General features: G+C 36.1%; 1 protein-coding gene and 1 long non-coding RNA gene across 7 annotated transcripts in view; one reads left to right on the top strand and one right to left on the bottom strand.

Moving 5' to 3' along the window:
• Positions 1-26,139, top strand: part of LOC147837146 (uncharacterized) — a 158,348-nt gene that overhangs the window by 82,183 nt on the left and 50,026 nt on the right. Inside the window, exons 4-5 of one of the 5 annotated variants that reach the window (XR_015478683.1) lie at positions 1,347-2,348; positions 2,899-3,097. The exons of 3 other annotated variants lie outside the window; for them this stretch is intronic. This is a non-coding gene — a long non-coding RNA (uncharacterized LOC147837146). Of the gene's footprint in view, positions 1-1,346; positions 3,098-26,139 lie in introns of those variants that run through there. One more of the 5 variants, XR_015478679.1, reaches the window with a different exon arrangement.
• kiss1ra (KISS1 receptor a) overlaps positions 21,111-26,139 on the bottom strand; it is a 28,389-nt gene continuing 23,360 nt past the window's right edge. Inside the window, exons 5-6 of one of the 2 annotated variants that reach the window (XR_015477808.1) lie at positions 23,234-25,614; positions 21,111-22,563 (exon numbers count right to left, since the gene is read on the bottom strand). Coding sequence is in view for 1 of the 2 variants with exons in the window: in NM_001105679.2 (NP_001099149.2) it covers positions 25,240-25,614 (375 nt within the window). In the remaining variant the exon portion in view is untranslated. 2 annotated transcript variants of the gene reach the window in all.

The following is a 26,139-nucleotide window of genomic DNA, read 5'->3' as shown; positions in this document are numbered from 1 at the left end:
CGTAATTGCAGACTTCTTATCAATTAGATATTGTCAGACAAGAGGTTTTGAATATCAGAAAATAGACTTCATTCTTCATAATAAGAGACGTCTTTCCTGGACAAGTCTCTGTGTTTTCCACAATCTTTATACAGATTATTTGACACACCCCTAGGTGTCTCGTTTTAACTCCTGACCATCCTTGGATAAGTTTTTCTCAAGTGGTTCTGTTATTTTTGGCTTTCAGCCTACTAGCTCATGTCAATGTAAGCAACGGCTTTTCCAGAGAGGTCACTTCATAGATGCCACTTATGCTAAAGGACTGTTTACACATTGTCATGACGGTACATTAACTTGATAATATGTTACTCACTCTAGCTTCTGACACATGTAGCTTCATATAAGTATTTAACATATATACTTAGTGCTTTACATTCAGTTATTCTACATAATCAGTCATTCTTCAGCAAAGCCTCCTAGTGTTGTTCCTGTGCAGGCTTCTCATCGTACACACACCCAGTTTAGCCTGGCTCATGTTTACTGCATACTTTTTCAAAATGAGAGAACAAAAAATATCTTCTTCTATTATAAGTAGACTGTTACGGTTCGGGATAAGTTGGGGTTAGGGTTAGTGTAAGTTGACATGTACTTGCAAAGTTTCTTAAAGCCAGTTAAATGTTTGTTGAAGGAGCAGTATCAGCAGATATTAAGCACTCTTAATACTAATACTCAAATAGACCATTAAAATAAACTGTTACCTTAGCAAATAAGGAGTTTACTATTTGCTTATGCTTAATAGATGATTCGAAGTGTGTAATAAAGTGTTACCAAAATGAACATCGATCTAACAGTGATTTTGTGGTTTATTGTGAAGAATTGTTCTTCAGCAACTCTTCACTTTTACATATAGACATATCCAACAGTTTTAAAGATGAGTATTTTGATGTATTAAATTATTTTGACAGAAAAAAATAAGTTTGACAGAGAAAGAGATGGATGATGCACAAACAGTGCTATACGTTTTGACAGCACTACTGCAGAACATCAGTAAATCTGTTCACCATTCAGTGCTGAATCTGAGTCCACCCTCGTTTAATTTCACGACTTAAAAACTTCTGTAAGGAGAAAGTTCTGCTGGCAAGGAAATGTGAAATTTGCAGCAGACTACTATAATTACTCTCCTCCTACAGATGCTTGGCCATGAGTGAGAGCTTTGCTTTTGTGCGAGGTGAACGATTGCAATATACGGCGAAGGCCATCTTTCGTCTTTGTCTAAGGGAGCGTCGTGAAGGATGATAAGGGAGAAGAAAAAAATCCACCGCCCCCTCAGAAGGCTCACTCATTCTCCCTGTTCTCTTGTGTTGCAGGCGGTTGTCCGTGTCTGTCGAGCGCCCAGACGAGCGTGTTTGTGCTAGACTGAATGGCTGCATTTTAAGTGTCTCTTGGCACACACACAGCAAATACCTGCACCAGGTGGATCTGCAGCCTTGACACACACACACGCACACACACACGCGCCTCGGGTGCAACTGCGAGATGTGCGATTCGAAATGCAAAACTTTTACATGCACATCTGTAAGCTAATGACTTACAAAAATCAGCATAATGAAATTTCTCCTTGTCAAGACTTGCATGCAAACTGCCAATTTATCTGTTCATATTTGCAAACTATTTAGAACTTTTATTTCTGCTGTGTGCGAGAAGTGTCAAGAAAGTACCTGGGTTTATGGTGTTTTTCACTTCTGCAAAACATTTTTTCTGTCTGAAAGTGCTTAAATCCATGTTATCCAATAGGGCTGTCAGCCTGTTTTGGGGTCTACTGTTCCTTCAGTGTCATTGTAAGAGTGCCAAGCAGCAAAATGTGCCCTTCAGCATGTGTAAGCTGTATTGTAAAAGTTGTAGCATAGTTGGGGTCTTGCTTCCCTTGCCATAGTATGCTGCCCTCATGTGCACCTCACCTTCTTTGGCATAGTATGCTATTCATATCTCACACCTTCACCATAGCATGCAATTTGCACAATTGTCTTGCTTCTCATGCCATAGTATGCTATTCGTATGTGCACCTCACACCCTGGCCATAGTATGGTATTTGCTTAGATGTCTTGCTTCTCTTGCCATAGTATGCTACACATCTCATTTTTCTTCCTTACGTATGCTATTTGAACATGCATCTTGCACTCTCCGCATAGAACGATATTTGCACACGTCTCTAATTTCTTGCCATAGTGTGCTGTATGTCATTCACACACCTCTCAATTCTTTTGCTGTAGTAAGCTATTTTCACAGCATCTTGCACCCTTGTGATAGTATGCTAGTTCAGCCTGATCTCAAGAGGAAATGTATTTTTTTTTTAATGTTTTGTCAGTTTAGTGGGTAACTCGTACAAATTCAAGTTCAGTCATACCAAAATGTACAATTTTAAAAAGGATGCGTGTTACTCTACCCCACCCCTAATCTCAACCATCACTGGGGGATAAGCAAATTGTACTAAATTGTACAAATGAGATTGTACAAATTCATACGAATAATCCACTAAATCAAATAGTTATGAATTGTTATGAGATTGTGTTGGCTATTTGCACATGTCTTGTTTCTCTTGCCATAGAATACGCATCTCACACCCTCACCATAGTATACTACTCGCACATGTTTCACTAATCTTGTAATAGTATGCTCTTTGTAGGTGTATCTAAAGTAGCACCCTCGCAGTAGTATGCTATTCCTATACACATCTTGATCTCTTGCCATAGCATGCTATGTGAAAACGCTTCTTGCACTCTCGCCATAGTATGATATTTCAACACAATCTCACAGCAATTCGTAACTTTTTCATTTAGTGGCTAATTCGTATGAATTCGTACGATCTAATTCGTACAATTTATTACGATTTGCTTATCCCCCAATGACGGTTGGGGTTAGGGGTGGGGTCAGGTGTCACACCTCCTTTTTAAAATCGTACCATTTCGTACGACTGAACTCGTACAAATTCGTACGAATTAGCCACTAAACTGGCAAAACGTAAAATACTTACGTTTTCTTGTGAGATCAGGCTGGATATTTGTACATAACTTCTTTTTTTATGGTATGCAAGGGGCGGAGTGGGACTTCTTTTCAGCCCTGGAGTTTCAAGCCTTAGACCGGCCCACCTCAGTTCACGACTGACTATATTAAAATAACATCATTACCAATTCAGTTTTTAATGACACTATCACGTCCTTTTCAAGGAAACAGCTGCTTTAGAACTATTTTTCATACATTTGACAACATTAAAGGGTAGCTAAATCTCCAAAACTATTCTTTAAAACATCACTTTGTCCTTTCCTGCAATATCCGAATATATATTCTGTGCAAAATTCTTTATAGATATCCAGTCCTTTATAACGGTGGTCACACAAAAAATAAAATATTTACACCTACATAAGTAACCCAAACAGTATTATATGTCTTAACACTAAAAATGAAAAATAAATAAACATTCAGGTGAGGTTCGAACTCTTGTTGGTGGCGTTGTAACGCAACGTGCGGACCACTGCACCACAATGTTACTTTCTATTGATGGCTTAATCTTTTTCTCCCCTTTTTAGATTTCTGATCAAGTTATGTCAGATATATTAATGTAGTATTTCATCTGATTTTCATTGAGCAGGTGTAATATTTATACTAATTATTTGAATTCTTATATTCACTAAGGTACCGTTGTTTGGGGTCAAATGACAGTTACGTCATTAACCTGCAGACTGCATTTTGCTCACGGGGCTGCGAGAAAATAAATAAAAAGAGCGGAGCTGTGGCAAAATAATGAATAAAAAGAGTAAGGCTATAGTCAAATAAATAGATAAATGAAAAAAGTGCGACTGCTGAGAGTGCAAGCAGCTAGAGACATCAGCCCTCGTGGCTAAAAAAACGGACCGGCCCACCGGGAATCCTTCAGGTCCTCCCAATTAGCCAATCCGGGCCTGTGGTATGCTATTTGTACTGTGTCTTGCACCCTCATTATAGTTTGCTATTTGCACACATCTTATTTCTCTTGTCGTAGTATGCTATATGTACACCCATCTTACATAGTATGCTGCTCGCGTACGTCTCTTTGCTTGCCATTGTATGCTATATGTGCATCTAAAGTAGCACATTCACAATAGTACTGTATGCTATTCGTACACACGTCTCACTTCTCTTGCTATAGTATACTATTTTTATGTGCATCTTGCACCCTCAACATAGTATGGTATTTGCACGTCTCGATTCTCTTACCATAGTATACTCTTTTTACACGCATCTCACAAACTCACCATAGTATGCTAATCGCACACGTCTTGCTTATTTTGCCTTAGTATGCTAATTGTACACGCATCTCACTCCCTCACCATACTGTAGTATGCTACTCACACACATGTCCCATTTCTTTTGCTCTATTATTCTATTACGTATGCCCATCTTGCACGCTTAGTATCCTATTCTTATGTGGATCTTCACCATAGTATGCTGCGTCTCTCACCAAAGTATGCTACTCACACGTGCGTATCGCACCCTCGTCTAGTATGCTACTCACATACATGTCTTAATTTCCTCACCACAATATGCTACTCTCATGTTTTATTGTTTTTTTGTGTGGCTTTATGCTCCTTCAGGGAAGCTCAGTGGAGACGTTAGCTCTCATTGATAGTTCACTCAAAAAATGAAACACTGTGCTCATTTATTCATTCTCGCCTTCTGCTTGAGTTTCTTTCTGTTCTGTTGAACACAAAAGAAGATATTTTGAAAAATGTTGGAAATCTCCAGCCATTGAGCCATCGAGAAAGAAAGCCATTAGAGTCTAAAACAACGAGAGGGTGAGTAAATGGTGAACTACCACTTTAAATATCCTCATATCTGTGAGTAAAGCACTTGACAGGACAAGCCATGCTAAAGTATATGCAAATTAGCATTTGATATGTATTCTCATGTTGAGGACAATGTGTTTCATGCAAGTTTCCAACACTAACTTGCACAATGATGTATGCTTTTGTAATGGTGTGTTTTGTCCATTAAATAATTGTTTTGAGTGGATCTTTAGTGCACTGCAAACATCATTTATCTACACTGTAATCTAAAATTATCTTAAATGTGTCATTTCTTACTGTTCAAAAGGGGCTTAGAAAATTGGAAAAACATTAGATGAGTTCACTGTACTCAAATGGCCTCCACAGTTACCAGATCTCAATCCAATAGAGCACCTTTGGGATGTGGTGGAATGGGAGATTCTCATCATGGATGTACAGCCGAAAATCTGCGGCAACTGCATGATGCTATCATGCCAATATGGACCAAAATCTTTGAGGAATATTTCCAGTACCTTGTTGAATCTATGCCACAAAGGATTAAGGCAGTTCTAAAGCAAAAGGAGGTCCAACTCTGTACTAGTAAGGTGTACCTAATAAAGTGGCTGGTTAGTGTATACAGCTATAGAAGGATTTTTTACAGAGAGCCTGTGTAGCACTGAAATTTAAACTAAAATACTATAAAAACTTTGCTACAATACTGTACTATTTTTAGTAAAACATTTCTATAGAATTTCCCATAGATTACACATTACATGGTTATTTATAAACCTGTAAGTATTTAACCCTAACAGATCATACATCATACTTTTTTTTTCACTTTGTTCTCTACTGATGTCCAGATTCCACTGATTATGATGTCTATTTCAGCCGCTTTGTAACACTGTACAGCACGCACACAACAAAGTAAAGACATACTACAGTAGCTTCGACAGTAGTGCTGGAACTGAGCCTTCAGGGGTCACTGAATTAATTTTACCTCAAATAAACCTACAGAAAGAAAAACAAACCTCCTTCTCACCATATGCACATATTGTTGTGTTTGAGACCATATGGGCGAGTTTATTTTTAGTTGGCTGTGCTATTGGGTTTCATTAGGGCTGCTGTGAGGGTCCCAGACGGCCCGCCTTAGTAAAGAGCATGCAGTGCCAGAGGCCGAGAGTGGTTTCCTGGCCGTGTTGTGACGCAGAGCGGTGGAGCACACATGCTTACATACACAAAGAGCTTGCAGAATGGCTTCTTTGTGCTGCTGTGGTGCCATGTCTCTTTGCTGACAACATTTTTCCTCTTCAAAGACCAAGTCCAACACGACTCCATCTGCCCTGTTTGTCTGTCTGTCTGTCTGTCTGTCTGTCTGTCTGGCTGGCTGTTTAGGCGGGTGGGCAAAAATAGGGTCAGGAGAACGGCACTATTCACTGTAAAGAATTTTAAGCCAGTACAAAAAAAAAAACATAATACTTATTTCCTTTTGCTTTTTCTTGTGTACTTAACTTTTTTTCCCACCTTTAATCGACAGTAGAGAGTATAGACTGGAAAGCATGGGGAGACGAGGGAGGGGATGGATTGGCATAGGGCCTTAAGGCGGGAATTAAACTTGGGTCGCCATGAACACCAGAGTACCATGTGTCGACCTAAAATGTCTATAGTTGAGTGAACAGAAAATCTCTTGTGGAAATTGGTACTAGGAAATAATAAATTATCAGAACAAACAAACATAGTTCAATTTAAAAAAGAACTTAAACAGAGACAAATGTTAACAAAACATTTATTAGACATTTATTAGACACAGTTGCATAATGTTGATGAATTTAAATATCTAGGCCTTCGGCTTGATACCGAACTGTCCTTTAAACTCCATATTGATTTAATTAAATTGTTTTAATTGATATAATTAAAAAGTCATCGGTGCTTAGGTTCTGTTTATCGTTCTATTAATTGTTTTTCATTTAAAGTAAGAAAAAATTTAAACTGAAATAATTTTCTTTATTATTTATTACGCTGATATTATTTATAACAATATTTCTGATATTATTTTAAAACCTTTAAATACTGTCTATTATCTATGTCGGTTTGTTTTAAGATCTCCGTATAGAACCCATCATTGCATATTATATGAAACTCAACCTAAGTTCCGCAGACAGTATCATTGGTATTTGTTTCTTTTACATGTGTTTATTTTTGTTTCCCCTTTTAATTAAAGCAGTTTTTGTTCTATTTAATTCCTCATTCTCTTCGTTATATGCAATAGAATATTTTTTTGTTTTTGTTTCAAGAAGTACAACAAAAAGTGGCTGTAGGTCCTTTTAATACAAAGCAATCTTCCTTCCTCTTTGAGATCAGTTAAGTCATTTAGTCTTTTCGGGGCTAACTTACTTTATTTTTTTGGAAACAACTTGTAAATGTTATTAATATTGGCTTCAATTTAAATGTTTATTATTTATTTGTATATCAGACAGGTTTGTACTTTTTGATTATTTGTTTTTGTTTATTTGGGATTTAGACTGTGGGAAGTGTTTCAGGTGAAGTGTGCTGCTTGTTTGTTTGTTTTGTTAGTCGTATGTTTGTTATGATGTGAAGTACTCTGTTTGATTTATGTACTTCTTAGGGACGCCCTAGAAAATGAGATGATTCATCTCAAGGGGCTATCTCATTCAATAAACACATTGAAATTCAAAATAATTAGAAATAGGACAGGAGGTAAAACAACAATAACTGTGAATAAGACAAGGATCCAAACATGGCAGGACATGGGACAATGTAAATGTAAATTAAATGTAAATAAAATATTTGCATCTTTGGTGTATATAAGCAAAGTGTGTTGTGAATTGTAAATTTCTCAAATCTCACTTTGGATCTTTGTCCAAAAGATTCCAAAATAAGTCTTATCTTGCACTGGCATAAGTAAACTGTATGATTTAATGTTATAGTATATGTATTTTTTCTTTTAAGGCAAATATAATTTGAATATTCGGTAAATATCATGTTCTGTGAAGATATGTTGAATATTAAATAAATTAGAGCCATAAATATATTAAAATACCGTTTTGATTTGTAATGAACTGCGAAAATTTGCATTTCTAACTTTTATTTAGCTTTTCTCTTGTTTCTAGTCCAAATGTCAAGAAACTCTTAAATTTAGAAGGCTTTTCTAGGCAAATGGGAAAAAAGGATTAATTTGCTTACAACGTTGACAGGCTATTTTGTTTCTTTTAAGGAAAACTCACTTAAATTGCCATATTATTCTTAATAACAAAGCTTTAGAGTTAATTTAATTAGAAAATTTAGAGCTAAAACTTAAAAAATTAGATACAGGACTAGAAACAAGACAAAAACTCTAAGTAAGTAAAGCATATTTGTAGAAGCATGGGCATTGCTGAAAACTAAATTTGAACAATTTCAAACCTCATTTTTCTCATGATTTAGATATTTTTGAACCTCATTCAAGATATTCATATTGTCGTATAAATATGTTGTCAAATATTATCCTGTCCTAACAAAGTAAACATCAATAGAAAGTTTGTTTATTCAACTTTCAGATACATAAATCCCAGTTTCCTTAAAAAGTTACACTTATGACTTATCAAATATTAACTAAAATAAACACTCGAGTTTGTTTTTGGATGAGAGTTAGAGGATTTTTTCTTGAAACCGTTTCAAACTATTTGTGGTGATGTTATAGTTTTGGAGTCTTTCTGACCCCAAGACCCCAACTAACATATGTGATTCTTATCCTGTGATTCATAAACATTTTTGTGGCCACTCAAACTGTTTTTCTATCAGACAGCCACATTCTCTTCCAGGCTGATTCATAACACTTGACTGGAAATTATTAATTGATGGAAATGGCCAATTTTTTTGTGTGTGTTTTGTTCTTATAGTCAGTTTTGTGAAGCTCAACAACATTTTGTAGTCATTTAAGTTCACCGGGGTGCCAAAAATTGACACATATATTTAAAAGTATTTGATATTTGATAAAACTAATGATAGCATAGTTTGTTTTGTTAAATTCTGAACGAAAGATCTAAAAATTAAACAGTGAAGACAGTTTTTTTCACAGCCTCCTTTTCTCATATTTATCAAGGGTACCATTATTACTGGAGGGCACTGTATGTCTGAGCCAAAATGGTAGCTGTGTTTAGACACCACAGAGCGTTTTAAGTTCCCACTGGTGTCAGGTAGATGTTTTCCAGACAATCCAAGTCCTGTGTGTCTGATTGCGGTCCAAAACTCTGAAAATTAGACATCTTATATGCTCTTGCTCTTAACCACCACTTTAAAAAAAATATTCCCAGCCTGGAGAAAGTAATTATAAATAAATATGAAAAAGCATTTGTTCTCATTTATCTCCATCGATAAGGCTCGTGTCTTGTTTTTGAGTGTTTCTGACTCTCTGCTTCCCTCTTAGGGCACATGATTGAACTGCAGAGCTTCATTTTCAATCCAGTGCTGCTGCTAGTAAAATAGTCACCTTCTGTGAGCTTCTGCAGATTGTAAAAGAACACACACAGACCAGAAGATAGACACAGACAGAATTTGAAATTTGGTATATTCTAATAGATTTGTTTGTTGAATTACTAATTCAATTACTGTTGATAATTAAAATGCAAAATAGTTTCATTGGACAGCTGTACTTACATTGAAAAAAAGTTTTGTTTCTTGTTCAAATATTTAAAAAAATCATAACAAATCAAGCTGCAATTTTAGACACGTAAAAGTAAAAATATACAATTAGAAACCATTAAAACAAGTTTATTTTTATACTCAGTAGGCAGATTATTATTTGCATATTTTAAGAAATAGCTTACTTAATTTTTTAAAACTTTTTTGTTTTGAAAACAATACCAAAACAATGAATTGTCTAGTAAATGGATATTGATTTAAGAATCGTTAGATATTTGGACTAGAAACAAAAAATGAACCTCTGAAATAATTTCCAGTCATTGAGAGCGATTTTGCTTTAGTAACAGAAACATTTAATTATTCATTAATTTTCTTTCGACTTAGTCCCCTTAAGCCTTATTTATGATACGAGCGACTCGCAGCGGCAAAGCGACAAGTGAGCGTTAATTTTAATTGACAGTGAGCGACTTCCGGCGGCCTCCATCAATTCGAGCGACAGCGACTGTTGGTAACCAGGTGGGCATTTCGAGTGATGTGACAAAGTTGAGAATTCTTTAACTTTATGCAAATGAAGAGCAACTTTCTTGAGCGGCAGCCAATAGAAGCAACAGCAGAGCTCACGTGATCCTCTCTCAGCTTGCTCAGAGGCCGGTTGTATTTGTGTCAGACCTGTGTTTGCAGCAGGCCGCCACCTGGCAGTTATATGAAGTCGCTGCTAGTGTGAATGAGGCATTATTCATCAGGGGTCACCACAGCGGAATGACCCGTCAACTTATCCAGCGTGTTTTACACAGCGGATGCCCTTCTTGCTGCAACCCAGTACTGGGAAACACCCTTACACTCACATTTACGCTCATACACTACGGCCAATTTAGCTTATTTAATTCACATATATCCCAGCAGGTACACAATATCATAAGACGTTAATATTAGGTATGATTTAAATCATGACGTCAGGGGCCAAAATTCAATGTCTAGCCAGCGTCTAATGACAATGTTATTTTGACGTTCAATAACGACGTCAAATTACATTGATATTTGGTTGATTTTAGGTTGTGTTGGACAGTGACCAAAATCCAACGTCTGATTGATGTCAAAGTAGTAACGTCCACACAACATCAAGGTATAACATGATTAGACCTTGATATTTGGTTGATTTTAGATTGGACATTGACATCAGCCTGAAGTTGGGTTCTGACGTCAATCCGATTTTCCTTTACAAACAAAATCCAATGTCCTCATGACGTTAGAGTACGTTGGGGTACAATGTAAATATGATGTCATGTTGACATCCTGTGCCTGCAGGGATGTGTCATTGGACTGTGGTGAAAACCGGAGCACCCGGAGAAAACCCACAAGAACACGTGGAGAACATGCAAACTCCACACATAAGTTTCAACTGACCCAGCCAGGACTCAAACCAGCGACCATCTTGTTGTGAGGTGACAGTGCTAACCACTGAGCCACCATGCCCTAGTAAAAGAAATTGTCCTTCCTGACAATTAATCAAGTATGATATTTACTCACAAAAAAAGAAACATATTACCTTGAGGAATATTTCATTTGTAATTATTACTATTATTGTTCATTCATTCATTATCCTTATGCTTAGTCCTTTATTAATTAGGGGTCAACACAGCGAAATGAACCGGCAACTATTCCAGCATATGTTTTACACAGCGGATGCCCTTCCAGCTGCAACCCAGTACTGGGAAACATTTACACACTCATTTACACACATACACTACAGCCAAATTAATCCAATTCATCCATAGCACATGTCTTAGGACTGGGGGAAACTGGAGCACCCAGAGGAAACCCACGGAACTCGCGAAGAACATGCAAACTCCACACAGAAATGCCAACTGGTTCAGCCAGCACTCAAACCAGCAACCTTCTTGCTGTGATGTGCCACCTGTTAATATTATTATTATTATTATTGGAAGTAAGGATTAATATTTATGTGTACCGAAGTGCATTAAAATGCAATGAGAATGTTTTTACGTTTTGCTCATTAGTCACACCACAGACATTTATGTGAAACCAACCTGAATACAGATTACATTTTTAAAGACCTGGCACTTGCTCATTTTTTCCTCCTTTTTTCCTTTCTCCTTTATCTTAATTGTATGATTGGGCTTAGTCAAGTGCAATTAAGTGCAGTTAACCTTGTGCAGCTCAAAGTTAATAGAAAAATCTAAAGCTTTAATAAATTTGAGATCGCCTAAAATAAAATGTTTAAATAAGTGCGTTCTAAGGAGAACAAATATATGCTGCCTTCACATATCTGTACAAGAATTTTAAATAGGGAAAAATAAAAACATAATAAAATGTAAAAAGTGTTGCACTCACTGGTCTGTACATGTCTCAATTGAATTGCCATGTTTCACAGGTAATGAATGTGCTGTGTAAGAAAACATCTGAGGAGTGGTAACTGTTGATGACAGAGACTGTCTGAGCAAAAATAGTCGATAAGTCTGTGATGATTTTGCCTGGCGTTTTCTCACTTTTGTAGGGAACAAGGAAAGGCAGGGGTGCACTAATGATCTTCCCGGCTCTCTGTCTGTAGGCTATTTTTGTCTGATTTGGTCACAGAGAAAAACTAGATATAGGTGCACACAGTCTCAGTGCCTGCTGAGCTTCTGCGGCAGGTTCAACTTTCTCAGCTGGAAATTGAATACTTTTTTTGCATCAGTATCTCCCAGGGGCTTTGGGGAAATGAATCCAGAAACCTGAAGGATTTCTGATGGGATGTTGAGTGTGGTGAGCAGTTGCTGTTGGAAAATTCAAGGCTATTAGCTCTATATTCATTCTGTAATAAAAGGTCCAATAAAATGCTTTAAAATGTGCAGCTTTGTCTGATGTATGATGTTATTCCAACTGAAACATGAAGAAAGGGCATGACATATTAAGTAGCTTCTCCCCCTTATACAAAACAGCCAATAGTGGTCAGTGCTGAAAGCCTAATTAACTGACTCATGCAGTGTTTTAATCCACTTTTTGACGTGCATTTATAAAATTCCCTTTATTTGTTCTCTCGGGGGAATCCCCACACCATTTTGAAGTGTGTTCCACTTCATTAAGTAAACGAAGGAAGCTTACATGGACCACTCCAGAACCTATATGTCCAATAGTGCAATCTGATTGTAATGTAACAACAGCGTAGTTCCCAATTACTCAATGTTTTAAGGCATTACATTTAAACCAATTCAGATGTAATAGTGGACATTTCCACTTTTTTTCATCTGAGAGAACAAGACAAAGGGAAGTAATCGAGTGAAGCGCATAAACAATTGGACTGGAATGCCCCTGTGCTACAGGTTCCCCAAGTTCGAAATACTTTCCTGTCGTAATAAAGCCAAAAAACCCAATAAATAAATATATAAAAACAATAGCCAACAGGGTTTAGTTTGTTTGATAAGCCATGCTGAAGCACATCTGACTAATTACAGCCACAGTCTATAAAACGATGCTGAACCTGTCAACCATTTATCACCTTAAAATACAGCATTCAGTGATTTTTTTAAATTAATCTAATATGTTTTGTGGTCATTGCTATGATTAATAAACAAAAAAATAGTTCAGATCAACAGTGTTTATTATTTTATTATATGCTTGTTTAGATGAACCTTGTATAAACGTGTAATAATATAAACAAGTGACCAATTTCAGCTTCATTTTATAGGAGGTGGACCACCTCAGATACTAGAGATCATCTGACTGGTCAGAAAATCTTGAGAAGCTGAAGAGATGTCATGAAAAACTGTCTCTAAGTTCGAAATGTTAGTTTAATGCCTTTGTTTTGGACAAATAGAAGTTGGTGAGACTTTAATATAAGTATTTTGATGTATTTCCAACTGAAAGTTAATATTTAGGCACAGGGCGCTTTTTTTTTGTGCATCATACACTCATAGCAAACTAACTACAGAGGCGTGGTTAAAGAGCCCCTATTTTGCATTATAAAAGTTCTTATTTTGGTTTTGACGGTCTCCAACAACAGGCTGACATGCATGTAAGGTCAAAACACTGTTTCAAGAGTTCACACTTAGCTCATGATTTATACATAGCTTGTTTGGCATGCTGTCCCGGGAGAGAGCCCTGAGCTCAAGGGATCCTCGAGCCCAGGGCTCCCCCCCTTTTGCAGGGCGAGTGGAGATTGAGCTCAGGTCTATCTCAAACTCCCCCGCTGCTGAGGCCAAGGCGAACTTCCTGAGAGTAAGACATTATAAAAAAGGTTTAGGCTTGTTTTATCTATAATATAGAGCACATTTGGATGGTGGGAGGAAACCGGGGAACCCGGGGGAAACCCATGCGGACACGGGGAGAACATGCAAACTCCACACAGAAATACCAGATGGCTCAGCGAGGACCCAACACCATTGGTATTCTTGCTGTGAGGCAACAGTGCTAGTCACTGGGCCACCGTGCCGCCCATTCTGGATAAAGGAGGAAGAAGGGGAGGAGGGGGGTTTCTTCCAGACGAAGATAGTTGTAGAAAGGAAATGAGGATATATATAGTGATTTGGGATCCTTCGATTGGAGGATCATAATTAGTTAATGTGGACCAGCTGGGTAAATCATGAGCACATGCTCCTCTCGAAATTAGTTTAAAACTAAACTTCACTTCATTGTCTTATAATATGCATTTATTTTTACCTATTTATCCCAACGTCTCCCATTTGAAGTGTTCAGCGATTCATTTGTTCCCAAACCCCTACTTAGTGCGAAGCTAATCTGTGCTGATTGGACCGAAATCCCATATTATAGTCTCTGCTGCTCCTTCCTCTAATAGCGAACGGCTGGCGAATCTGACGTTGCAGCGTAGGTTATTATATCAAAAATCAGAAAAATGACAGGAACAAATACAGCACTAGGTTGACTATATATGGCATTGTTGTGAAAATGAAGTTTAACCCCTTATTCCCCACACCCAAATCTCCATCTGTCAGTGATCATCATCTTTGCGTCATGATCAGTCTTGTGATCCCCCCCACACTCTGCAAGTGTCTGAAGGGAGAGCGCGTTCACATTTTACTGGATCTGGAACTACATACTTTGTGATGTACCGTATCAACGTTGACGGGTTCGAGCAAAAGATCTGAACCCTACTCGATTCATTTATTTCACTCTGGGTTGTCTAATTTGTTAAAGATTTAATAGTTTTAAACATGGCACACTTTCAGATTTAAACTTCAGCTGGATGTTTTTATTAAATTAGTGTTACAGACTGCATAAAAACCCATAATAGGGGCTCTTTAAGATTATTGTAGCTGAAGCCTTTAAACTTATGTCAGCAGAGAACCGCCACTCCAAATAAAAAAGCAAGTGGTCAGACTTTATTACCAAAACAGTTTTTTTTAATTTTTTTTTAATCATTTATCATTTAACTATTACATCACCTAAAGAATAACAATGTGCGCTAGCAAAATAAACTTTTATATTGATAAAAACAACAAAAAAAATTGTGTAAAATAATTAAATTGCTGCTCATTAATATTGTGTAAATGCGGTTCCAGCCACACTCATTAGAAGTTTGCAAGCCATATTTTTCTCTGCAAGCAGTGTGTTTTCATATCTTCTGCAATGCAAATGAATTAACCCCAAACACTCACAGCCACACTTCAGTGACAAGTGAGTGCTCTGGAGAGTGATTACAGAGGCAGTCTCTCGGTGCCCATTCTGATGCTGAACCTCGCAATTTATGCAGGGAACTGAAGAGAACATCTCAAATAAATGTCTGTCCTCTGCATAAGTGGACAAACTCATCATGTCTGGCGTGCAAAAAAATATATTATTATGGAAATAAAAAATATATAAAAATTAGAGAGGGCAGGGATAATTGTGGCATTCAATACATTTCACACCAGTATTCTCCCAACAAAATGGACATTCCAGGGGGGAAAAATACTGTTGAGAATGTTTTCTTTGTGCAATTTGTCATGTGCATATAGACATAATCTTATTCAAAATGAATGAAATGACATTTTAAACTGTTTATTTTTAGGAAAAATCTTTTTTTTACAAAATGGGTTTTTATGATTTTTAACCAGCTTAGTTAAATATATTCAATATTTTGTGTTTTAATATTGAATACACAAGAAAATAAATTTTCACATTTGATTCACATTTTTCATGTAATTATGCTTTCAAATTGCATTATGATACCTTAATATCTTCTTTGACAATTTCCAAAATTGTAACTTTAGCGTTAAACAAAATAAAATACGCACAACCTGAATTCCAGAGAGGTTGGGACTTACAAAAATTGCAATAAAATCAAGAATATGCAATTTGCTAGTTTTATTTTGTTTAACTATTATTTAACTGACAAAAGTACAACAAAAAGATTTCCAGTGTTTTTTTAATTTTTAATGAGCAAATGTACAGTACTCTGGATATGTAAATAAACTTTGATTGTAATGCCTGCAACAAGCTTCAAAAATGTTGTCATAGAGACAAATTAAAAGTGAAAAGATCGTAGAATAAACTGTTTTTAAGCAATCCATAATAAGCAGTTAGATAGATGATATGTTTTCACTGGTGACAGACTTATGTTTGGGAATAAAACGAGCATCTCAGTCTTTGCAACTAAAGCAAGATCATGGCTCATTATTTTGTGCCAAATAGTGGACAAATAGAGTTTACTTTTTAAAAAAGTGAATAAACCCATTACAATTTAGAACCGGTCAACCTAAATTATTATTATTTTTATGATTTTTATAATTATGCACATAGATTTTATTTATTTGTTTGTTTGTTTAACAGGGATATACACTTGACATTTTTATACAAAGACAATCGATGCCGCATACATAGGTCATATACAGTAGCATAAGGCCAGTTTGCAGGCCTCGTACCTGGTTAGGCTTTACATTATTTTTAAATCAACAAATAAAACAATACAAAAAACAAACATGTACAGTAGAGCCACAAACATAAAATGTAAGTCAATCTGCATACTAAAGGGAAATGTAAACCTGACCAACCTGAAGGAATAATACTTAATGTTCACATTGCTGTAAAAATTTCTACCATTCTTTCAGCTTTATAACGCCGTTCTGATTGTAACTTTAAATCAACTGGCACGGCATTCCATAGATGTGAACCTTTTACTGAAAAGGATGACTGAATCACAGTGGTTCTGCATCTCTGGATTCTACAATTGCCACTTACTGCCCCTCTAGGCTTTGCCACATCACTGCTGAATTTATGCATCAACTCAGAATACTTTAGGGGCCATGCATACACTTAAACATGTTTTTTCATTTTTTTTTTGAAAATTGAAAATTGTCCATAGTGAATGAGTGTGTGTGGATGTTTCCCAGAGATGGGTTGCGGCTGGAAGGGCATCAGCTGCGTAAAAATGTGCTGGATAAGTTGGCGGTTCATTCCGCTTTGGTGACCCCAGATTAATAAAGGGACTAAGCCGAAAAGAAAATGAATGAATGAATGAATTATTTTCGTAAAGGGCATCTGCTGCGTAAAACATATGCCGGAATAGTTGGCAATTCATTTCGCTGTGGGGGCCTTTGAAATAGAGACTATTCTTATCAGCTATGCAGATGACACCCAGCTCTATCTATCCACTAAACCCAACCTCAAACTCCCACAATAATCTCTTACCAACTGCTTTTTAGACATCAAATCCTGGTTCGCCTCAAATTTCTTGAAATTAAACGATAAAAGGGTCTCATAGTGCACGATCCACTTTAAACAAATCACATAACCCACAGATGATTCTGTCATTACCCCCTGCCTTCAGATTAAGAGTCTGGAGGTCATCTTCGACAACACCGCTTCATTCACTGCACATAATGTCAATTAATAATGTCACACGGTTCGCTTATTTCCACCTTCGAAATATATATCATTTTCGTCCTTGCCTAACACCTCATTCAACTGCCAGTCGTTTTTAGTTTACTCGCATCCTATTTAGAATACTGTAATTCCCTTCTGTTTGGCCTCCCTAATCAAACCCTTTATAAATTACAATTGGTTCAAAATGCTGCAGCCTGTATCATCAAAAACTGTCACATCAAACCCATTCTACAACAGCCTCACTGGCTTCCCATCTTTTTCAGACTTAATTATACTGTAGAATTAATACTTCTTCTCACTTTTAAAGTCATCCACAATCTTGCTTCTCCATACCTCACTAGTCTTGTTCATATCGCCACACCTTCTGGAACACTCGGGTCTTCTTCTTCCATTCACCTCATTGTTTTGCCTGTCTGCCTTGTCACCATGTGGAGCAGAGCCTTCAGCCACTCTGCTTCTCAGCTTTGGAACTCTCTTTTACAATTTAAATCTAAACTCAACACACATCTGTTTAGAACAGCCTACTCTCTTTTTAACTGAACAGCACTTTTTAAAATTTGCATAGTATTGTATTAACTTTTATTGTGTTTTTATTTGAACTGACTGTTCTTGCTGTCCTGTACGGTAAGCTTGAGTGTCAAGAAAGGCACCTTTAAATAAAATGCATCATTATCATGGGCGTTGCTAGGCCTATTTTAGGGGGGCTGTTTCTACTCAGCCCCGTTAAAACTTTTGCGATTAGCTCATAAATTGTACACTAAATTATCGCCTCAGTCCCCTTTAAATTTGATGTGAAAACGGCGGCAGAATTCGGCTCCTCCTCGTCTTTTGTTTTTCATTTGATCAGCAAACCACAGCCGTGGACAGCGAGAGAACAAGGTGTATTTTTATCGATAAATTGATATGATATCTGCTTATTCTTATATAATATTTGGCTTACTCAGAACTCAAATGGCTCTGCCTGTCTATGTAATACAGTGGAATACTAGTATACAACCCATATTAACTAAACATTTTAAGCGTATTACTATTTAATTACTACTTATTAATGTAATATTAGGCTTTATAAATATATATATATATATATATATATATATATATATATATATATATATATATATATATATATATATATGTATAATTTTTTTTTACCTTATAAGGAGCTGAACCCCCCTAAAATGAAAATCCCTAAAATCGCCCCTGATCATCATTATTATTATTATTATTACTAAGCTGAAGGAAAATTAAAGAATGGTTCTGTATTGTGAGCATTACCTATAACATCAAAAGCTGTGCATTTTCAGTTTAATAGATTCTGACTTGATTAAATTATACATTTAATTGACAGTGAAACTGGTGCTGACATTCCAAAGATGTTTTCAAGGCGAATTACTTTCTGAATATATTAACCAAATGTCATAATGATCCCCGTTGTCCTCCACACGGACATTAATCAATGACTTTCCTCAGGACTGTGATGTAACACATCGAGTGGCTCATTACATTTCGCTGTTTTAAAGTAAATGAAACTATTTTTCTGTTTGGTGACCCCAGGCCAAGTTGCGGACAGATGTGAGTTTAGCACTTTGAAACGGGCAAGACTGATTACGCACTTCCTGCCCTCTTTTCCACTGATCAAGATAATAATTGGCTGCCTGTGTAGGAGGAATCATGCGGTTATTTCCATGCTATTAGTCCATCACTCCAACTGCTTGATTTTGCCTTGCCGTTTCAGTGAGCCATACCGACTGCATGGTAATTAAAGATGCATTATGCAATGAATATCAAATCTCTGTTTGATGTCACTGGAGCATGTTGAAAATGTATGAATAGATGTGGCAAATTTATTAAAGTTAATCCAGAGTCATTCGGTAAATAAAATACATGTTCTTTAATGATGAGCCGTTTGAAAACTCTGCTCATTAAAACGTTTCTAGATGCAAGAGGATTTGATACCAAAATCAGTTTAGTTGCTTTTCATGTAAAATAGCATTTAAATATTTCGGTCCCACTTTATATTAGGTGGCCTAAGTACAACTAATATGTACTTACACAGGAATAATAGTTTGTTACAATGTACGTATTGTGTAAATACATGTATTTACTGTGTACTTCTGCTTGATTAAATACATGTATGTAATTACATCTGTAATTAACTTTTGTAAATGCATTTGTAAATACACTGTTGACCATCCCTTACACCTTAACCCACCCTTAAACCTACCCATGCCACCAAACCTGTCTATAACCCAACCTCTACCCCAACTCAAAAGCACCACAAGTGTTCTCAAATACATTATAAACACAGTAAGTACATTATATTCATTTTTTCATGTAAGTGCATAGTAGTTAAGGACACTTAAAATAAAGTGGGACCAATATTTCTTTCATTTTTGTAATTATTGTTACATTGTGGTACAATGTGTAATATAAATGATCATATTATATTTATATTATAATATTTATTATTTATTATGATGTACTGTATATGATACTACATCAAATTATGTGACATTTTATACAGGTAATTTAACTTGTGTATATTTAAAAGTAATCATATTTTGTAAGTGCTTATTTTGTAAATTAAAGTAGAAAAAAAGTGTATTGCACAGACTTTCATATCTATATAAATTTCATTTTATAATTTAAATATATTATACATATATTATATTATACACTACTTGACAGAAGTCTTGTCGTCGACCTTAGTTGTACGAGCAACAAATAATAGTTGATCATTTGGAAAAGTGGCAGAAGGTAGATTTCTCTGATAAATCATCCATTGTACTGCATCCCAATCATCACAAATACTACACAAGACCTATTGAAACTCACATGGACCCAGGATTCTCACAGAAATCAGTCAAGTTTGGTGAAGGAAAAATCATGTTTTAGGGTTACATTCAGTATGGGGGGCGTGTGATAGATCTGCAGAGTGGATGGCAACATCAACAGCCTGAGGTATCAAGACATTTGTGCTGCCCAAATCCACAGGAGAGGGCAAATTCTTCAGCAGGATAACACTCCTTGTCATACTTCAGCCTCCAAATCAAAGTTCCCGAAAGCAAAGAAGGTCAAGGTGCTCCAGGATTGGCCAGCCCAGTCACCAAACATGAACATTATTGAGCATGCCTGGGGTAAAATGAAGGACGAGGCATTGAAAATTAATCCAAAGAACTTTGATGAACTCTGGGACTCCTGCAAGAATGCTTTCTTTGCCATTCCAGATGACTTTACTAATAAGTTATTTGAGTCATTGCAGAGATGTATAGATGCAGTCCTCCAGGCTCATGAGAGTCAATATTCTTTTCCACTGCAACATGACTTTATATTCTATACTGTATATTATGTCTGTTAATTTACAAGACTTTTATCTAAGCAAAGTCAGACCTTACTGTCCTAATAAATAATGAAAAATCAAAGCATGATCATATTTTATTTTGGTAAAAGAAGCTTAATTTAGAGGTCTTTGCCTTTCATATAAGCCACTTCTGATTCCAAATGATCAACACTTGGATAGGCAACAAGACTTTTGTCAGGTAGTGTATATTATTTCATGGTCTTTAACTTGCTATAAAGATTAAATTAAATATATATTACTGTAAATGTATGGGGTTTATACAAAACTGCTCATATTGTAGTAGTTGCTATAATTTAAAGTTAATTAAAATGTATATTCTACATAATCTTTGATATCTGTAATTAAAGATGCATTATGCACTGAATATCAAATCTCCGGTTGATGTCACTGGAGCTGTTGAAAAATATTAATGTGGAAAAGATGTGGCAAATTTATTAATGCTAATCCACAGTCACTCTGCAAATATTACACGTGTCTCTCAGCGATGAGCCATTTGAAAACTCTGCTCATAAAAACATTTCTAAATGCAGACGGTTTATTGGATTTTTAATACAGAAATCTGTTTAGTCTCTTCTCAAGTATATACATTTTTACAATAAATAAATTAATAATACAATAAACATTAAATAGGAAGCCTAAAAAAGAAATAAGCCTGCTCAAAGTCCTGTCTGATTTAAATATGAAAAAGAATTCATTAAGCCATTTATAATGCTAACAAGACCATGCTTGAAGGATGCTGAATAATTTATTGTCAAGGTTAAACTGACAGTACATCAAGAAAAGCTTTTAGCTGCTTAGCTATGCTTGTCAAAACATTTCACTAATGCTAATGATAAGACATCTATTTCTGCTTAAGACAAAAGTAATTAAGAAAGCTTTGTTGTAGCAAACAAAATCAGACTTAATTCCCCTTTGAATCCGCTCTCACTAGTAAATAAATCTACCCTGCAGACATGTTGTACTGCCATTTGTCCATGAAAGAAACATTTTACCTCAATTATTACATCAAAATGATGGGAGCATTTAGAAACCCCTGGAGGAAGATGTTCATTTAGATTCAGCACACAATATGTTACGCAGAACTCATTTTTCGTTCCACTGCACTGGTAGTTAATCATTTTTTAATGTAAAACATACATTAAAGGAACATCTCTGACCTTCGTCTTTGTCAGCGTCTGACAGAAAGCTTGTGTCTGGTACCTTTTGCACATCTCGCAAATGACATGGCATTTAACAATATGGCACTGCAGTTTAAAGAAATTCAACTTTAGAAAAAGTATATATTTCTCAAGACCTTGCATTCTTTTTTATTTCTCTGTGTCAACACATTTTTTCATTGCAAAAGCTATTCTTTCTAAATGGCCTCATAAAAGAATTCCTGTAAACACATTTTTTTCAGCATCTTGCACATGAGTACAATGTTACTCAGTGCTAAACTAAAGCATATTTTTTTGAGAAAACAAGTTAACACCAACTTTAGTGTTCTGGGTACAAAGTGGAATAAAATCTTAGAGGAATAGTTCACCTAAACTTTCAGAACAGGCTCATTAGAAATAAGTTCTTCAGCCTACATTTTTGTGAAAGCAGAAAAATGTACTTAAGCATACATTTGACTGCAGTTTCTAAGTAAAATGAAATGTGCAGTATGATACAAACAACTTTTGTTCCTTTTCAGATAAATGATATTTACAGGGATACATAATTGAAAAGCAAATACAGCGGGCGAGCGACTTAACATGTTGCAATTAAAGAAAACACATGCAATTACAAAAAACAGCAGCAAATTGAGAAAAAATCTTCATCCGTTTGACAGCACACGTGCTGCCAGTCGTCACAGTGCATTTTTAAAAAACGCACTTCATTTTCACACAAAGCAATCAATTGATAAAACATCCTGCATTTTCTCACAACACAAAAACAACGGAAATGTTTTAAGGGGACCCAAAAATGTGATGAACGCCGCTGTGTCTTAAACTGCCTACTACCCAGTAGATTGCAGTAGATAAGCTGCATTTGAATATAAATGTACTATGTATGTTTCTATACAGTATAAATGTAAGCTGTATGAATGGAACTCGCATGTACTACATCGGCCATTTTGTCATGATCACGTGTCTTACCCGCGTGAGTTGCGTCGCTTCACACCCATTCAAGAATTCTCTCCCAAGACATCATGGGATAGCATAGTGTCCATCCGATGCGCACTTCAGAATCTCGCCGGAAGTAGTAAATAATCCAGGTACTTCTCGCATATTGATTTTCAAACTCTATGAATTTGGACATACTACTTGGCTGGCATACTGATTATGTGTACTGTATGAAAGCATGCGATTTCGGATGCAGCATATTGCTCAGTGAAGTTGTAAGTGGTCTTTGAAAGGTGAGTTTTTTTGTTTGTTTATTTTAATATCCCAATTCTTGTGTCTTTAGGATTTATTAGCCTAAATAACCATAAATAGCCGGGTCCATCACGTTTTAGGGTCTCCTTGAAACATTTCCGTTGTGTTGTGAAAAAATGCAGCATGGTTTCATAAAATGTTTGCATTGTGAGAAAATGCAGCACATTTTATTAATTGTTTGTTTTGTGTGAAAATGCAGCACGTTTTTTTAAATGTGTTTGCATTTTGTGCATGTGCACTGTCAAAATGGTCTTTTCTCAATTTGCTGGCTTTTTTTGTAATTGCGCATGTTTTCTTAAATTGCAGCACGTTAAGCTTTCTCGATCACCGTAAATAAAGGATTATTTTCACCCCAAACAACTTAAAAGTGTGTATGATCTGTATGACAAGCTCCACCTTCTCTTGGATGTGTAGAAGTGAGATCTGAACTGACATCAAAACCATAAGTAATGCAATTAATGCTGGAAAAATAACTTTTGTTTCTTGTTCAAACGACTTATTTAAAATGAGTTGAAACAGCACAATTCTTCATTTTTTTGGGACATCGTAATTGTTTCATGTTCAGTCCACTTAAATTTGTAAAAATGAACTTAATCGATTTGTGTCGGAACAACATGAAAGAATTGTGTGGAACAGTTTATACAGTGAACATTTGCAAAATGTAGACAGCGCCCTCTAGTTGATTTGCCATCTGAAACAAAATGCAATAAAACGTACCCATTCCCTTTAGGAAAAATGTAGGCTACAGCACATATATACAACGAGCCTGGGCTGGATGTTGAAAATCAGTAGCCATTGACAACCATGGTAGGAAAAAATATAAGTCAAGGGCAATCATTTTTCAGAATATCTTCTTTAGTGTTTAACTAAAGCTTTTAAATATGCATTGCATGTTTCATTTGTTAAGTATATTAAAATTAGTGCATATTTCAGAAAATTGGTAGAGAGCTTGGGACAATTTTTGGAGCATTTTATAATTTAACTATAGACTGTTTTATGTTTTATTTTTTGCAAACATCTGGTTATGGTGACATTTTTAGTCAGGCTTTTCAACATAGTTTATTAAAATTATACTATTATGTGATTTGTTATGAAGTATATTTGATACTCCCATCTATATTGTTATGACTGTGTCATGTAAGTTTGATTGAATCACTTTTCATTGCAAAACACACTGACATTTCAATACAGAACGGTTCTTTCAGCATTATCCTGAACAGTTTAATTGGATCCATTTTTCTTAAGGAGGTTCATAGACAACATATGAAGTCGGGGAAAGCCTTTTTTTACTTTTTGTTGTACACTCACTGTCTACAAATTGTGAATATAGCCATGTAAAAATGAAAATTGTATCTCTTGACGTTTTTTTGTCATTCCACTACCCTGGCTCTTGTAAAGAAAACTTGTTCAATGTAATTGCTTTTTAAATAAATAGTTGTGTCTCTTCAGCTGCATTTCATGCTTAATTTTTCAATCAAAATATTTCATGTTCCACTTGAATATTAAAATAATATTATGTTGTTATCATAAATCATAAAATCATAATAACCCTTTCATCCTCAACTCCATTGGCATGTTTGCCAGTCCTCAGTTTTTCCAACAGTATGATAATCTCAGTGCTTTTGCTGACAGTTGCAGCATAAAATATATCATTCTGGGCAGTGAACAGCAGTCATTTGGTCTTGAGAAGTGGTGCGTTTTGAGAGTGTCTGTAGCTTTTGATTACACCTTTTCAGGTCAAGCCATGCTGCAGATTGTTGAGATATAAATACAGCCGATGAAGAGCGCTTTGGAGTGCTCGTTTCATGAGGAAGTGTGTACAGGGAGGTGTCGTGTATATGTCAAACACAATGGATGAGTCAACAGTTGCCATGTTTGATTTAGTCAACATCCTCTCAGGCAAGCTCCTACACATCTCTCCGCTGGCAGAACATCCGTTTGGTTCCCCAATGTCCAACTCAACGCCCTGGAAAATGAGCTTTCCATGCGCAACTTTTGAAAGCGCTAGCTACAAATGCGCACAGCAGGGGCACCAAAAGAGTTGGTTGCTCGAAGGATGTAAATATCAAATTATAGTTTTAACGCAGTTGTAATTCTAATTCATGTGTGCCTTTGCTGTTCTTTGTCCTCTAAATGCTCTTTTGCATCACATTTAAATATTTGTCACGGCTCAGTGAACTGAATATTACCCTTGTTAATGAAGGGGCTTCAGCAGCCAGACAGTTGGCATGAATTCACGCTTTTCTCATTTCCTCTCAGTGTTGCTTTCCTCTGTGGCTACAAATTTGATTTCTGCATTGGCCGTGCGGGAGGCCACGCTGCTGTCCCGCACTTTGTGTCTGAAGAGAAAGGGAAAGGTCTTCCTGAAAGACTTGCGGAAGCTGGCGCCCATAAAGCCGTAGACAATGGGGTTGATAGAGGAATTGGCATAGGACATGCAGTTGGCCCACGTTTTGATCTTATATGTTGCGTAGTTGGCCTTGAAGTTAGGATAGAAGGATTGGAACAGAACAAAGATCTGAATGGGGCCCCAGCAGATGGTGAAGAGGACAACTATGACCACTACCATTTTGGAAATCTTGCTCCGGATGGAGATGGTTCTCTCTGAGAGAAGATGGACCTGAAATAAACAAGAGTTTATTGAGATTATAGTGGGAAAATGGGTCTGATATGTACACTTAACTGATCAGTGACATTCTTTAAAATTCCTATGTCTATATTAGGGGTTTCCTAACTTTTCCAGTGACCCGCGACCCCTAATATCCTCTGAGGAGGTTACACAAGAGTACACGAAGGCTACAGTATAAAAAAGGCAGTAGTTTTCGGTTTTCCAGAGTTTATGTCATGTTTAAAAGGTGTGTTTGTGCATGAATGTGCGCGTCTAGATGCATAAATGTCATGTGTGAGAGACGGACTGAAAGAGCGTGATGATGCTTGATTTGTTTATTTATTTATTCATTTAGTTATTTGGAGATAATAAAAAAATATGAATACAACAAAATGATATAAAACTTGTATTATGTCATTTTAGCTAACAGTGTAGATAAAATATTTGTTAAGAAAAGCATACAAAAATATTATATATTTATTTATATATATATATATATATATATATATATATATATAGATAGATAGATAGATAGAT

This window comes from Danio rerio, chromosome 2 (assembly GCF_052040795.2).
Source record: "Danio rerio strain M-AB ecotype USA chromosome 2, GRCz13ab, whole genome shotgun sequence".
Classification (NCBI taxonomy): Eukaryota; Metazoa; Chordata; class Actinopteri; order Cypriniformes; family Danionidae; genus Danio; species Danio rerio.
This window is presented reverse-complemented; position numbering and strand designations above follow the sequence as displayed.